Source organism: Vidua chalybeata, chromosome 2 (assembly GCF_026979565.1).
Source record: "Vidua chalybeata isolate OUT-0048 chromosome 2, bVidCha1 merged haplotype, whole genome shotgun sequence".
Taxonomy (NCBI): domain Eukaryota; kingdom Metazoa; phylum Chordata; class Aves; order Passeriformes; family Viduidae; genus Vidua; species Vidua chalybeata.
In genome coordinates, this window is record NC_071531.1 from 91612704 (window position 1) to 91626687 (window position 13984).

A 13984-nucleotide genomic window follows, 5' to 3' on the forward strand; every position below is an offset into this window, starting at 1 on the left:
AGAGATGCAGATTGTTCACAGGAAGCAAAGAGACTGGTCTGTTTCACCTGAAAACATAAGTTGTTCAAAGTGCTTTCCTAAATGCCTTGAACTTTGTAAAACTAAAAGAAAATGCAGTACAGCCAGTGATGGTGTGCGTTACAAATGCTGCAGCCTTTGCCCAAAAAACCTGTTGGGTCTGATCCTCAAAAAGAAGTCAGAGAATGTGACTTTGGTTATGCCGTGGCTGTTGACTGAACTGGTGCAGTAAACACTGTGTTTTCAAAGAAAAGCATTGTTTTCTTTTTTATTTAAAGACAGAAAAACTTGTATGCTGGAAAATTCAGACAACAAAAAAATCCTAACTTTGGATAAGCTCTTACACTGATTGCTTTTAGAGAAATGGAAATGTATACAACTTTTTGCACTCAACAAAACTGATATCTGTATACCTATAACTATCTATATATACCCTCAATGAGACTAATACATGAGTATGAATATTCCAGAAGAATATAAGTGCAGCTAAAATAGAACATAATATGCATCAAAGAACCTTAAAACCAGGTGCAACTCCATCCCACCAAGTTCATTTTTTTACACCAAAGATATAGCAAATAGCCATTACATGGCATATTACAACAATTATATTACAACACGGGCTGCACTAAAAACAGCACATAGGATTGCACAGATTAATTGCAGACAGGGAGTAGTGAAACAGAATGAATATTAGAACTGTGTCAAAAATGTATACAATCAAAATGAAATGGTGATGTGGCATCTGCCACCGTACGACCGTGGTACTGCAAAACTTTACATAAACTACCTTAGCAGTTCCAAAACTGGAAGCATGTGCTCAAAGGTCCATTAGGAGGCAACAACTTTAACCAGAACAGGGCACAAGCCACGAAAACTCCACGGTTGCCACACCACAGCTCTGCTCCATTCACAGCACAGCCCTAGCTGCTGTCATCAGTCACATCCCCTCCAATAACCCAGTTTGATAAAGCCTCTCCTTTCCTGAGGATTTAGCTGCAGGGCTTATTACTTTAGAAGGTGTTTTCAAATGGAGATTATAGTGGTGAGGAAAAGGGGTATAAACCCTCATTTAAGATTAAAGCACTCTGAGACTACGAATATTTAGTTTTGCAGCCTTATTTAAATGCTCCCACAAGCTCCGGCAAGGTGAGTATTACAAATAAACTAAAAAAAAGAAGGAACTGTGGGGGCCTTTTATGCTATTGTTAAAATCTCTACTTCTTTAAAAATAAATTCAAGAGCAGGTTTAAGGAAATTCTTTCTCTTTTCAAAGCTAGGGTGGAGCAGCTACTTTACTCCATCTTTGAAAGGAAAATATTATGATATAAACATTGATGTTTCTGTTTGTGCAGACCTGAACACTGTATTTAGTTTTCTAGCACAATAAAGATCTGACTTGGCTGAGATACTACCAGACCATCTCAGTTTTCTGATTATTCAAAGACACTTCATTCAAGGCTCAGACTTTCACATGACTTCAAAGCATGACATCATCTATGTTTAAATGCAGCTGTTTATGAATGTTAGTACAAAGCAGCACGGATGTTTTACACCAGTATAAAACCCCTCGAGCTACTCAGACTTCCCTTTACAGCTCTCTTTTTGTCTGTCATAAAAAGGATGCTATCTCTCCCTCCAAAGCAATCATTTTTACTGTGCACAGTGTATTGCTTGCAAAGAGCAGAAACACAGCAAGAGTACACTAAAATGAGTGTTCACAACTGACCCATAAAAGTTATTTTAAAACCTAATTATCCCTTGCTTCAAAGTGTTTCTCAGTCATGATTACAGTCCACATTATCAGTCCCAGCTGACTCTTCCATTATGCAAATACAGATGCAGAGGGGGAGCACTGCAGCACCACCAACTATTATGGTACTGTATCACCTCTTGGACATGAGGACACAGGAGGTTTAAGGCATAAGTGGGAGTGCCTCTCTTTTCATTGGCCAAGTTGGAGTTACTGGACCTGAACTAGACTTGGGAAATTTCAGGCTGTGCTGCATGCTGCGGAGTAGAGACTTTATTCCTCTGCCACTTAACTGGAATCCCCGGGAAAATCCCCAAATAAAACTCTCTTTTTTGGGGGGCTCACTTAATAACACATACAAAAGGTGTCCAGTCTCCACACTGCAACCTGGCTTTGATATTACACAGGGGACAGAAAGGAACATCACTAAGTTTGGTCAGCACGTCCACCTCCAGCTTCCCTTGTTCTTCTGAAGGGAAGGACACATGGTCATTATCCAGAAATAAGATGCAACAGAGGCACAGCAGAAGTCCAAGAAGATGATAATATTGCAGTAGTACTGGGATTTACCACTTTTTGCATCTCATCAGTGTAAAAGCCATACAGCTGCACAACCAAGCACTGCCTTACATTAACCCCCTTCCAGCACAGAGACAAGAGTACAGGCAGAGAGAACACTCATTTCTCATAGTTGATGAAATGCAGCTTTACAAAGTGGAAAGTTCAGCAACTAAGGTGTGTTTACAAGAACACAATATGAAATCAAGATTTGCTTTTTATTTGTTACTGAAATTTATCAATGATTACACGAAGATCTTCAAAAACCCAATGAAAGTTAGGTGTAAAACTAAACTACTGCAGACTTCATCCTTCAAAATGGTAAGTCATGTAACCTTTATTTAATCATGTTCAAATCAGTTGAACATTAATTGCTTTATCTCCTCCATCAAGTTAAAGAAAAAAGTTATATTATTGGATTTATAAATTTTGCCTTAAAAGCTAATTTCTTAGTGAAGGGATAAGAATCTGTGTTTACCATGGAAGTACCTTATGTAAATCTCTCAACTTTTTTCAAAAGAGCTTGAGTTTTGTAAAAATCAATACATTTAACACTAACAAGATGAGGGTTTTATTTCAGTTTAGTGGAATCAAAGCCCAGGAAATATAGCGGAATAGGAAGGTGTATTATCTTTGAAATGTGTATGGTTGTATTTTCCTGATTTTCATGTTTTACAAATATACATCATCCCAAATTTCTAAAATAAACTAAAAAGCCCACTGATGCCATACATTTCGACAAAAAAAGGGCAGAAAAAACCAAAGCACGGACAAACGCAGATGCGGTTTTTTGTTTGTTTAGTTTTTCACTTGCTGGAACAATATAATGAAATGCCATTTATTACTGCTTTTTCTCACAGCCTCAGAGGCCACACTGTTGTGGTGTTCCATGTTGAACTAGTCCTTCTGAGACACACCAACAGCTGACACAGGGATAAGATAAGTGGAGCCAGGCTGTAAAACAAATCAGTTGGTGCTTAGGACCTGACATACACACCTTGGGTTTCAGAGCATTCTTGCCAGATTAGTTATAGGCTGGTTTTGTGACTGAACACCAGCTGCAGCTGATCTATGTTGTCTGCTGTAGTTTCCTCCAAAAATCATCCAATTTGTGCACTCTAAGACCGCTCCCAAAATGCAAACCAAAGCATGGTAAATTGGGATGCCAACCTACATTAAAAATACTGTCTAAAAACATGTCAGCAAGCAGGCAAACAATTGCAGTTTTAAAGTGTCCTACCTTGTCATTAGCATCCAACCTAGCAGGCAGAATTTCCCTTACAAACCCTTGATTCATAACCAGCCTAACGTGCTTAGGAGCTTACACATCTTACTGGCCTTGGATAGGGGGGTTTGATCTATCCCTTTCTAGAATAAAGATCACTTGATAGCTTGGTGGGTCATCTTTTGAATTGGTTAACAGCTTTACCCTCTAATTTAACTAAGCTGTAAATTTCCTGAGTAAAATCAGAATTTTACCTTTAAAACAAATTTCTTGTCTGAAAACTTACCTTTGTCACCAGCACCCTGAAGATCCATTTCTCCCTTCACACATGCACTATGCTAGATCCTTCCCTACAATGCTCCCCACCTCACTCAAGAAGCAAGGAACAACACTGACTAAAGGTGACTCAAATAACTAAACCATGTTGCATGGGTATATGTAAGTGAGATTTTTTAAACATGACCTTAGTTATAGGCAAATTAACCACACCACCACAAAACACAGAACAATTACTCCTTCTAGTGATAGAAGGGCATTATAAGTAAAAGGGAAACTCAGTAATCAGGAATAACAATGTTCCTGAATAAGTCTAAAATTAATGAAATTATTTATAATTTCCAAAAATAAATCTCAGTACAGAAGCACTCACTAGTGCTTTTCCTTTTTTTATGCCTCAATTAGAAAGATTCTTCCTTGTCTATGCAACTAGTGAAGATATACAGAATTTCACAGCCCAATGCACTAATTAATGCACTGTAACAGTAATTCTCTGTTAAAGAAGAAATGCAGAATTCTACTCTTACAGTTACATTTTATCAGAATCTGTGAATTCATACATTTCTGTGTATTCACATGAATCACGACTAAGAGCAAAGAGATGGAACAGCTACCTTGAATCAGCTTATATTTGTTGCTTCAATTGCAACCAAAACTGAAACATAATTCTTTTGATACTGTTTCTAGCCAGGAAGTAGCAGTGAAATGTGAGTGGGATTCAATAATCCTTGTTGTTTATTTCATTGCAAAAGAACATGCATTATATTAATACATGAAATATTTGGATAGTTTCAGTCAATGCTTTTTAAATATTTCCAAATAGTGTTATTTTATTAATCAGTCTAAGACATAGTCCTGTATACTCTTACCATGTGAAGCTAAGACAAAAGAATTTTTGAATATGAAGTAAAAACACCTCTGCCTGGGTAAGGAAAATTATACCAAAGCACAAAATGAATTCCTCTTCACATTTGATATGTCTACCAAACCCATCTTTTTAAGCCCCACTGAACATTCACAATGTATTTTCCTTCACAGCAACTAGTTATAGTCGCACTTCCTCATATATGACAAGTGTTTGATGGTGTATCCTTTTTGAAGGCTGAAGTCAAAGACAAGTTAGTATTTCAGAAAAATTAGACTCACCTAACTACTCAAAATGCAGGGCAAGTGCGGAAAACATATTTGCTCAATAGTTGTTTTTGATAAATTGCATCCTGCAGTGTGTTTCATATGCTTTTATTACTTATGTAATTCCAGTTTCAGAAAACAAATATATTGCTTTTGTAACTTCCCATTTTCATGGAATCATAAAAAGAATTTGAGTTTATAAAAGATGGTAAAAATGTTTTCCTATTCTGGTCTACTTATGTTAATACAACCTTCTGGTTTTACACTACAGAAAAGATCTAGATTTTTTCTTTCCTCAACTGAAAGATCAGCTAGATCTTACTGAAATAAACCATTTTTTAAAAGCATTTTACTTTGGCATTCTTCCTAACCCACAAAAACAAAAGTCAACCCTTACAGGCTTTTATACACCTCTTTCCCTCAGGAAATTTGAATAGAAAAAGCCTCTTTTGTCACATTTTTACAGAATCATTCCTATAAGTTTTAATGCAAACTAGTTGCTTCAGGAACATAAAAAGTAAATATAAAGATTACATAACTGACCGGTAACAGGATCAGTTGTTCCCACTGACACAGCTAAAAATTCTGCTGCCAAGATGCCAAGACTAGAGTCCAAATTCATATTTCATTTTTCCTTGTGCTTAGAACATACAAGATGAATATACACATGTCTACGGGTAAAAAGAAAATGAACACTTACATAAATCAAATCATCCAAGTAAGTCATATGTCAACTAAGTAATTTCCTGTGCTGGTATACATACTGCTTTACAACTACGTAACTTTGAGAATTCCTTCTTTGTGTTTCATATTTGACAACTGTTTTATGTTAGAGTCAAATTCCTATTTTGAGGAAAATTGAAAACAAATTTATCTAAATTAATTACTATACTAAACAGTGCCACAAACCCAGTATTCCAAAGACCAAATATAAATATTCATCTTTTATTACCATATTGTAGCATGTTACAGCTAGAAAAATGATGACGACAAATGCTTGAATCTCAGTGTCATGTTTATCATCGAAGTGTCTCCTGATAAGAACTCCAACAGATGAGTGGACTTCCCCACTGTGGTGTAAGCTCCTACCCCAACTGCCTAACAAATACTTCTCCAAAAACTCCTGGCCTTGCAACAGAGCCACCCAAACAGAACACGTGTCTGAATGCTCCGGTCCATGGAGCACGGCAGATCCCGGTCATCGTGCCAGAGTGAAATGCATGACTGAGACAGAGCACATGTTCCTTCTTGCCAACTCTGCTACACAAGCAAGTCAGACAGCTGGATAAAAGAACCCCACAATACTGTGGCTTCCTCTGTGTTACTTTAGTCCTTTCCTTCTTTGCTAGTTTTTTTGTCATCTCCTCATTTTGAAGCTGTTTTCCCATAACTTTTCTTTCCTTATTGTAATTCAATTCTCATTTCTTCCAGCATGGGTCTTCTGTATACTTTCCCGTGGAATCTGTTAACCTGATCATCAATCAATGTTTAAGTCTTATTATTTGTGCTTCAGAAGAGACAGTGCAATTAGAAGGAACACGATTGAGTACATCATAGCCATTGCTGTCTGGCTGCAGACTCTGGCAAGCATCAATTTACATTAAGTGCAGATTTCACAATCAGGTTTGAAACCCTATTGTAAACAAACAATTCCTGAAGCAGTAAGAAAGCCCTTAAATGCACCCCTCTCTCACAGTTAGCTAGAAAATTTTCCTGCAACTGGGAGTGTTTATTAAGCCTCTCTGCTATGACACTCAAGGTAGGTACACTTCAACCTTCCCTCAGCTGGGCACTGCCAGGGTCTGTTTCCTCTAAGATGCCTTTTCTCACACATGCTTGTTTCAACTCTAGTACCTCTGAAACATCTTCACCCTTGTGAAATGTGACTGAAATGGACAAAAGGATGCTTGTGACAGTGCCCCTCAAGAGGAGGCAGGCAGGAAAAGGACAATAGCCAGCCATTCAGAGCAGCTCCACATGTCTTAAATTCTCTCAGAAATAGAACAAAAATTTGGATTGTAAGAAGAGCAGAGGTTCTCACGCAGAACACACTGTTACATCACACAATCAATATCTAACCACCAGCTATGTATCTGATGTCAGTGCTGGGGGGCTGAAACAATCACTGAAGACATTCAGTGACAGACCCTGTATGCAAGATGCTGAGATGGCAGACAGAGAAGGGAATACATAGACAAACACCCAAAACATGAAGATTTTGATGTCTAATGCTACAGCTTCTAAATTAGCATAGTTTTAAAATATTATCATACTTTTTCAGGTTGTGCCAACATCATCAACCACTTTCTAGAAGAAACACTGAAAACAGGTACTACTACCATTACAACTTCCTTGTGTATGTCTGAGACTGACGTCTTAGAGGCTTTTCATAGCTTTTAAGCTACAAATGTAATTTCTATCTTCCCTTTGCTTCAGCTACTCAAAAGACTTGATGCATTTTAACTGCTAGCAAGTATTTCCTGGATTCTAGACAAAAGGAGCAGAAGTCAGAAGTCAGACGCAATCTGTGAGTATAACATGGGGCACATCTCCATTTCAGTTAGCCTAGGTTACTTTATCCCTCCTCAGCCATGCATTAAAAATCCCATATAGTTCAGTCAAGTAAGGCTTTGATTGCAGTTTTACTCATGGATGAGGGTAAAGACCAAGCTCTACTTTTACTGCAAAGACTTTAAAAATAATTTTAAAAAGTAGACCACACAATTTTAACCTCATCCTTTTTGCAACAAGAACAGTGGCTAAAGCACTCAAGGGCAAAGGTATTTTCAGTGCTTTTCCACAATCTCCAGCCTTGTAATTAAGACTTACTACAGCACAAGGAAGCATGTGAATGGTGATATAGAGCAAAGAATTTTAAGGAAACTGAAAGGCGATGTGACACTAGGACATACTACTGCAGAAAGAGCTCTGTTAACATAGGTATGAACACCAAGGTGTTTGATCAATGAACTAATGCAGCATATACAAAGGTATCTATCAACCAACACAGAGGATGTCCTCCTGGAAGATCATCCCCAAAAGGTACCACAGATAAACTAAACATACTGGTTATCACTCTTCACTGCACCCACACAATCTGCCCATACATATATTATGTAAAACATAATATACTGATTTATAATATTTGGAGCTTGAACAACAGGGCTAAGACACATAAAATATAAATGGGTCAGCAGAAGCAAAACTTGAATTTGGATTAAAAAAAAAAAGAAGTCATGAAACACAGAACTGCAATGGAAGACTTTCTTCAATACAGTTCTAGACTGCTCTGTTACAGATAATGCGTGTATGCACATGTTAGGTTTGTGTAGGCATAAACTGTCTCTTGACAAAAATTGCCTGTTACTGGTTTTGTACTAACAAGAACTTTTGTCTTCAGAAGAAGACACAGAAGAGTCTGAGAGTTCTTGTAACAGGCATGGGAAAAGGCAAGAAAAACTTGTAAGAATTCTTAGGTAGTTGTCTGGCACTTATCGAAGTGTGTTGACACAAAGAAGCATTGCCAGAAAAAAGAAATAGTATTACTCAGCAATTATAATCCTCTTCAATTTTGTAAAACATATGCTTAAACATAAGTATTTGACTCTTGTTAGAATTAAAAAGATCTGCCTTGCCTCAACCACACAATTCTGAACAACACCACAGTAAATACCACGTGCTCCTTCACACTATCTTTACAGATATATTTTTAAGCACAATCTCATATTAACTGCTGAAAAGCTTTTACAGCTGGTATCCTATGTTAGGTGTCCCCTATCACAGTACTATTAAAGCTTATGGATCAGAAAGACCCAGCAAAAGTCTTATGCCTGGAGTTTATCCACCTCAGTGCACATGACAGTGATTGGACAGATAATCTCTAACTGCCATCAGAATTTCAGCTTTATGAATACATGCACTTTAGTTAATAAGATTTAACTTTAAGATAATAAGATTTTTAGTTGAAAATTTTGTTTCAGGATTGACCTAAATCTCAGTGACATAATATCATTTCTAATAAACATACACAGAGAACAATCTTAAACTATCTGCTTGTCCAGTCCAGACCTATGGTTTGTATGTAGTCCAGAAGCAGAGCAGCGAGGCCTCACACTTGACCCAAATCAAGAGGCCAGCAGTGAATTTATGCTGACACAAAGGCCAGCGGCCAGCTCTGGGTGAAAAGATGTCAGCTAGAATTGCAATAAAAGATTGCCCCAGCTCGGGAACAATCACACTAATTCCTCAACAACCTAAAACCTGCCTTCAGAGAATGGAAACTCCTGAAGCACATGCTACATGTCCTACCAATCTGGCCACATCAAGACGTCAGTATGACACCTGATAAATATACAGGCGATAAATTCAAGAAGTCAGACTCTTCCAATTCCAAACTAAAATATGTCATCTCCCGTGTCAAAAAAAACCCCATTATTCCAGTGACGAAACACCACCTGAGCAATCCAATCCTATGGGCTTACAGATATTCACTCAAAATTCTCACAGGCCACCTCTAAAATATCTGTTTGAGACATTCAAGCCTCTTTGCAGCACGATTTATGCAAACCATAAATTAGTTTCCAATAATAAGAAATGTAAGCATTTCCCACTGTTTGATGAGACATAATAATAGCAATTCAGCAAATTAACAGAGTAGATGAGTGAGCATGTTCGTCCCCTTATTCACCTCTTCCCTTCCCCCGTGGAAACACATTTGGTAACAAGAACTTTCACACGGCCACGGAATAGGTGGAAGAGAGCACAAATATAAGAACTTCTGCTATGAACCATCAGCACATCTCTTCCATAACAAGCAGTAACTTCTACTGACTAAGGGATAATTCCTTCCTTAAATCATCACTCCTCCATCAGCGAATCTACTGAGCTCCCCACCCCTATTTAAAACAACCCAAGAGAGCTTTATCACACCTGTGCTTCTTCTTATGGCTCTAATTCACCACGAGAGAGAGTAATGAGAAAGCAATCACAGGGAGAATTCTCCTATCGGGACCTGGATGGATGCACACCAGGGGCGGGATGGGTGCCCGCACGTGTCCGGGTAACCCGGGGAGCACCCGCCCGTGGATGGGCGATCCCAGCCCCAGCTCAGGAGCGCAGCACTCGGAGGGAGAGCAGGGACGCTACCGAGCGAGTCGGGAGAAGGAGGGCGCTTCCAGAAACCCTTCCGTAACCACCACACGCCTGCAATAGGCAGCCCCGGACCGGAGCCGATGCCCCGGAGCGCTGCCCCCGCTTTCGGCACACTTTGGTGAAGGCTGCGCTCGGTCCCCCCGCGCTCCAGCCCCGTCCGCAGCCGGGACCCCGCTTCGCCGCCCGCAAAGCTCAACCCCCTCGGCGCCCGCATCCAGGTTGAGTCTCCCAAAGCCGATTAACCCCGCTCCGCTCCCGACCGCCACCCACGGCAGCGCTCCCGCGCCGCGCCGGAGACGCCGCCCCGCGCCCCCGCCCGGCCTCCCCCGCTGCCCGCCCGCTCCCCGCACCGCTGCCGCCGCCCGCGTCCCCAGCCCGGGGAGCCGGCACAGCCCCGGCCTCTCGCTCACCATGGTACAGATGGAGGCGATTTTGGAGACTGTCATTAGGATTTCCATCCGCCCAGCGCCATCTTCCGCCCAATCACAGCGCCGAGCCGAGCGGAGCCGGGCCGGGCCGGGCGGGAGCAGGAGGGGAGGGGAGGGAGGGAGGCAGTAAAGGAAGGAAGGAAGGCAGGCGGCGGGGGCAGCCCGCAGCCCCCCGCCCCCGCCGGCGCGGGGCCCCCGCGGCCGGGCGCGCAGCTCCCACCGCCGCCGCGCAGCCCCGCTCCCGCCGCCCGCGCCCGCCGGCTCCCAGCGATCCCGCCCGGCGCGGCCCCGCCTCCCGCCGGGTCAGCGCCCGGCTGCCGCCCGCCCCTCCGCCCCGCCCCGCCCCGCCAGGGCCGGCCAAGCTCGGCCGGGCGCGCCCGGCGCCGCGGGGAGCACAGAGGGAACGGACGGATCTGTCAGTGGCACCAGAATTTGTACAGTCATAGAATCGTCGAGGTTGGAAGAGATCCCTTAGATCTTCAGTCCAACTGTCCACCCAGCACTGTGACCCCTAAACCACATCACCCCACGCCGGATCGAGACGCCTCTTAAAACACCTCCAGGGATAGCGACCCCACCACCTCCCTGGGCAACCTATTCCAATACCTGACCACAGAATCACAGGATGGCTCAGGCTGGAAGGGACCACAGTGCCCCGGCCTCAGACATCTGCGGAAATGAAACTGATGTATAAAGTAGTAATACCAGTAATTGAGGGACCTGCTTGAGAAAGAGCTTAATCATGTTGTTTGTCTGCAGATTGTAAGAAGAAATCTGGATGACTTGTTCAAGATGTTGATACCTGCAATAAAGAAGCACAAAGCTAGCCAAGATATCTGTCACCCTGTCTTTTTTCTTATATAGGAAAAATCTAGTAGATCAGAATGCATTACTATTAAGAACACTGTCAATGAACACAAGGTCTTGATCATAAATACATCTATTCACTATAAAGTGTTTTAATATTTATAACATTAAATCATTACAATTTATACAATCTTCAGACGTAAATGTTCTTTAGCAACTAAGTTAATGGAATAGTAAATGTTCCTTCAGCTGAAACATAGAGAATATGACTTTAGAAAGTATTATAAATGAACTCTACTGCAACCTGAAATATCCTGAAAATGGTTTTATATCACATAAAAACATTTTATCAGATACCTGTCATCTCGAATTGTATACTTCAGAAGTATAGTAGCTGAGAAAATGAACACCTCTTGGATGACTACATTCTGAAACTGTTGCCACAGAAACCATGGGGGAGGACAGCATCAGGGGAATGAGAAAGAATAGAAACAAAAGTAGTGGATTGGCCATTTTTGAGCAAAAAAAGCAAGAATGGGTATTTAGCAGGTTAGACGTGTCAAACCTTCAGATATCCAGCAGTTCAGTTCATCTACTGAAATACATTTGCTGCCAGAAACATCTCCAAAACAATTCCTTCCAGTATTAGTCAGACCCACCACAACAGATACTCCTCTATCATCCAGAGTAGACCAAATTTCAAAACATGACATGAAAAAAATAAGGCAGTGTACTGTCTCCTTGAAGCAGAAAAGCACAAAAAGCAATTGCATTGTTGCAGAAGCTGATACCATTATCTGGGAGATAATTCAGTTTTGAACCAATTATGTGGCATCAAGTGGAACCGTTCAGGCCAGAGAATACTGCAGGAAATTTTGAAAGGCACTCAACTGGAAAATCAGAGATTGCCTAGAAGTTTCTTCCTGCCCATAAATTAGAGAAAGAAGGTAAAATATTATTGTTATGAAGAGCTCTTTCTGTCTCTAGTTCCAAGGCAAAAATTCAGGTACTTTGGAGTTATTTCAATTATTATTGGATTACATTTCAAAAAGCATGGAGAATGTATGGGTGTGTTGGCCTGTATCTGGCAGGTGTGGATAATCGTGGTTGGAGACTAAGAGCAGCTAGGAAGATGCTAAATTAGTGACATACAGAGATACTGATTTTGTTCTGTGTAAACTGAGTTGCTGTGTTATAAGCAAACTCAACTCACGCCACATAGAATGAGGGGAAATACAGAAACATCTTCTATATGATCAACCATTAAACTAGAGTAAAATATGAGGAAATGAGGAATAGAATTGAAAATCATCCCGTAATTGTCATCATCACGCCTTTTGGGATAATTGGAATTATTCAAAAATTAAGTATATTTGGTGAGCTAAGGAAAAATAGGGTTGGGTAGACCAGGACTGTGCATGTGTTTGTGTATGCTTGAGGCTACAGAGTTTTGAAAACAGAATGACTGTAATTCATATAGATCAGCACAGTAACTGACCTGGTCTGAGAAAAGACATCAGTCATGTCTTGCCGGACAAAAGGCAACCAGAGCATCTTTGCCAACTGGCCAGCCAATCTGCTGAGAACTGTAATAAGAAAGAAGGAAGTTTCTTGATCACAGACCTTGGGTTTGGGGATAATTTTAGTTTGTCTGGTATCTGCTGGAAGTATAACACATTAGGATGACAGCAATCAAGGAGATTTCTGAAAGGCATCAAGGATAACTTCTTGACTGTGGCTGAGCCACCCGGGAGTGTTTTGCAGCTGGATCTGCTCTTCACTACCAAGGAGGAACTAGGGATGTAGTAATCAATCCCTTGGTTATCAAAGCCAGGGCTGTAGGGACTGAGAAGTGGAGTACATGATACTGTGTAGGCCGAGGAAGGAGAGGAGGAGAATATCAACCCTGGATTAAGAGGATCAGACAAGTTTATTCAGGAAACTGGTAGATGGGATGCCATGAACAGCAGCACTGAAGGGTAAAGTTACTCAGGAAAGCTGGCAGGAGAGTTCTGGGATCCTAACAACGGGAAAAACAAATAGAGGCATTATTATTTTCAGCACTGAGAAAGCAAAATTTATATACTGTCAAGATAGAAAGAGGAGCAAAATGAGAAATTAAATTTATTCTGGGATTATCGTAAAATCTGCATTGTTTAGTAAATGCATCCCATTCAGATACATTATATTTCAATATATACTCAAGTAGAGTCACTCAAAAATACAGTAAGCAGGTCACATCTGCAGAGATGAGGTGCTTTGTTGTGCAGAGCAGTGACTGAAGAGAAATTTAGAGTGGCCAGGGGTCAGTCTAATGCTATGGTATAAACAAATAAGTGAATCCTTGCCTATATAACAAGGGAACCAGGAATGTGGAAATCAGGAAGAGACATTATTTTCCCTTCAGATATGGCATTGAACAGATTTTTGTGGTGACACTGCACTAGCCTCTGGTGTCCTTGTTGTCAAAAGAGTGCTGAGAAATTATTTGAGGCAGGAGAAAATTCTTTGTATGGAGAGACTTAATGAGCACAATCTGCTTGACTTTTCAAAAAGACTGGAAGGTGTCTACAGTGATCTTTAATCTTGCACAGTGAGAGACATAACATGAAAAATACCTATAAACTGGAATGCAAC

General features: G+C 40.8%; 1 protein-coding gene across 1 annotated transcript in view; it reads right to left on the minus strand.

The window, feature by feature from the left end:
* Nucleotides 1-10706, minus strand: part of USP12 (ubiquitin specific peptidase 12) — a 32788-nt gene extending 22082 nt beyond the window's left edge. The window contains exon 1 of the mRNA XM_053935947.1: nt 10523-10706. Within this exon, the coding sequence (XP_053791922.1) occupies nt 10523-10570 (48 nt within the window). The 5' untranslated portion in view covers nt 10571-10706. The remainder of the gene's footprint in view (nt 1-10522) is intronic.
* Between the last annotated feature and the right edge of the window lie 3278 nt (nt 10707-13984).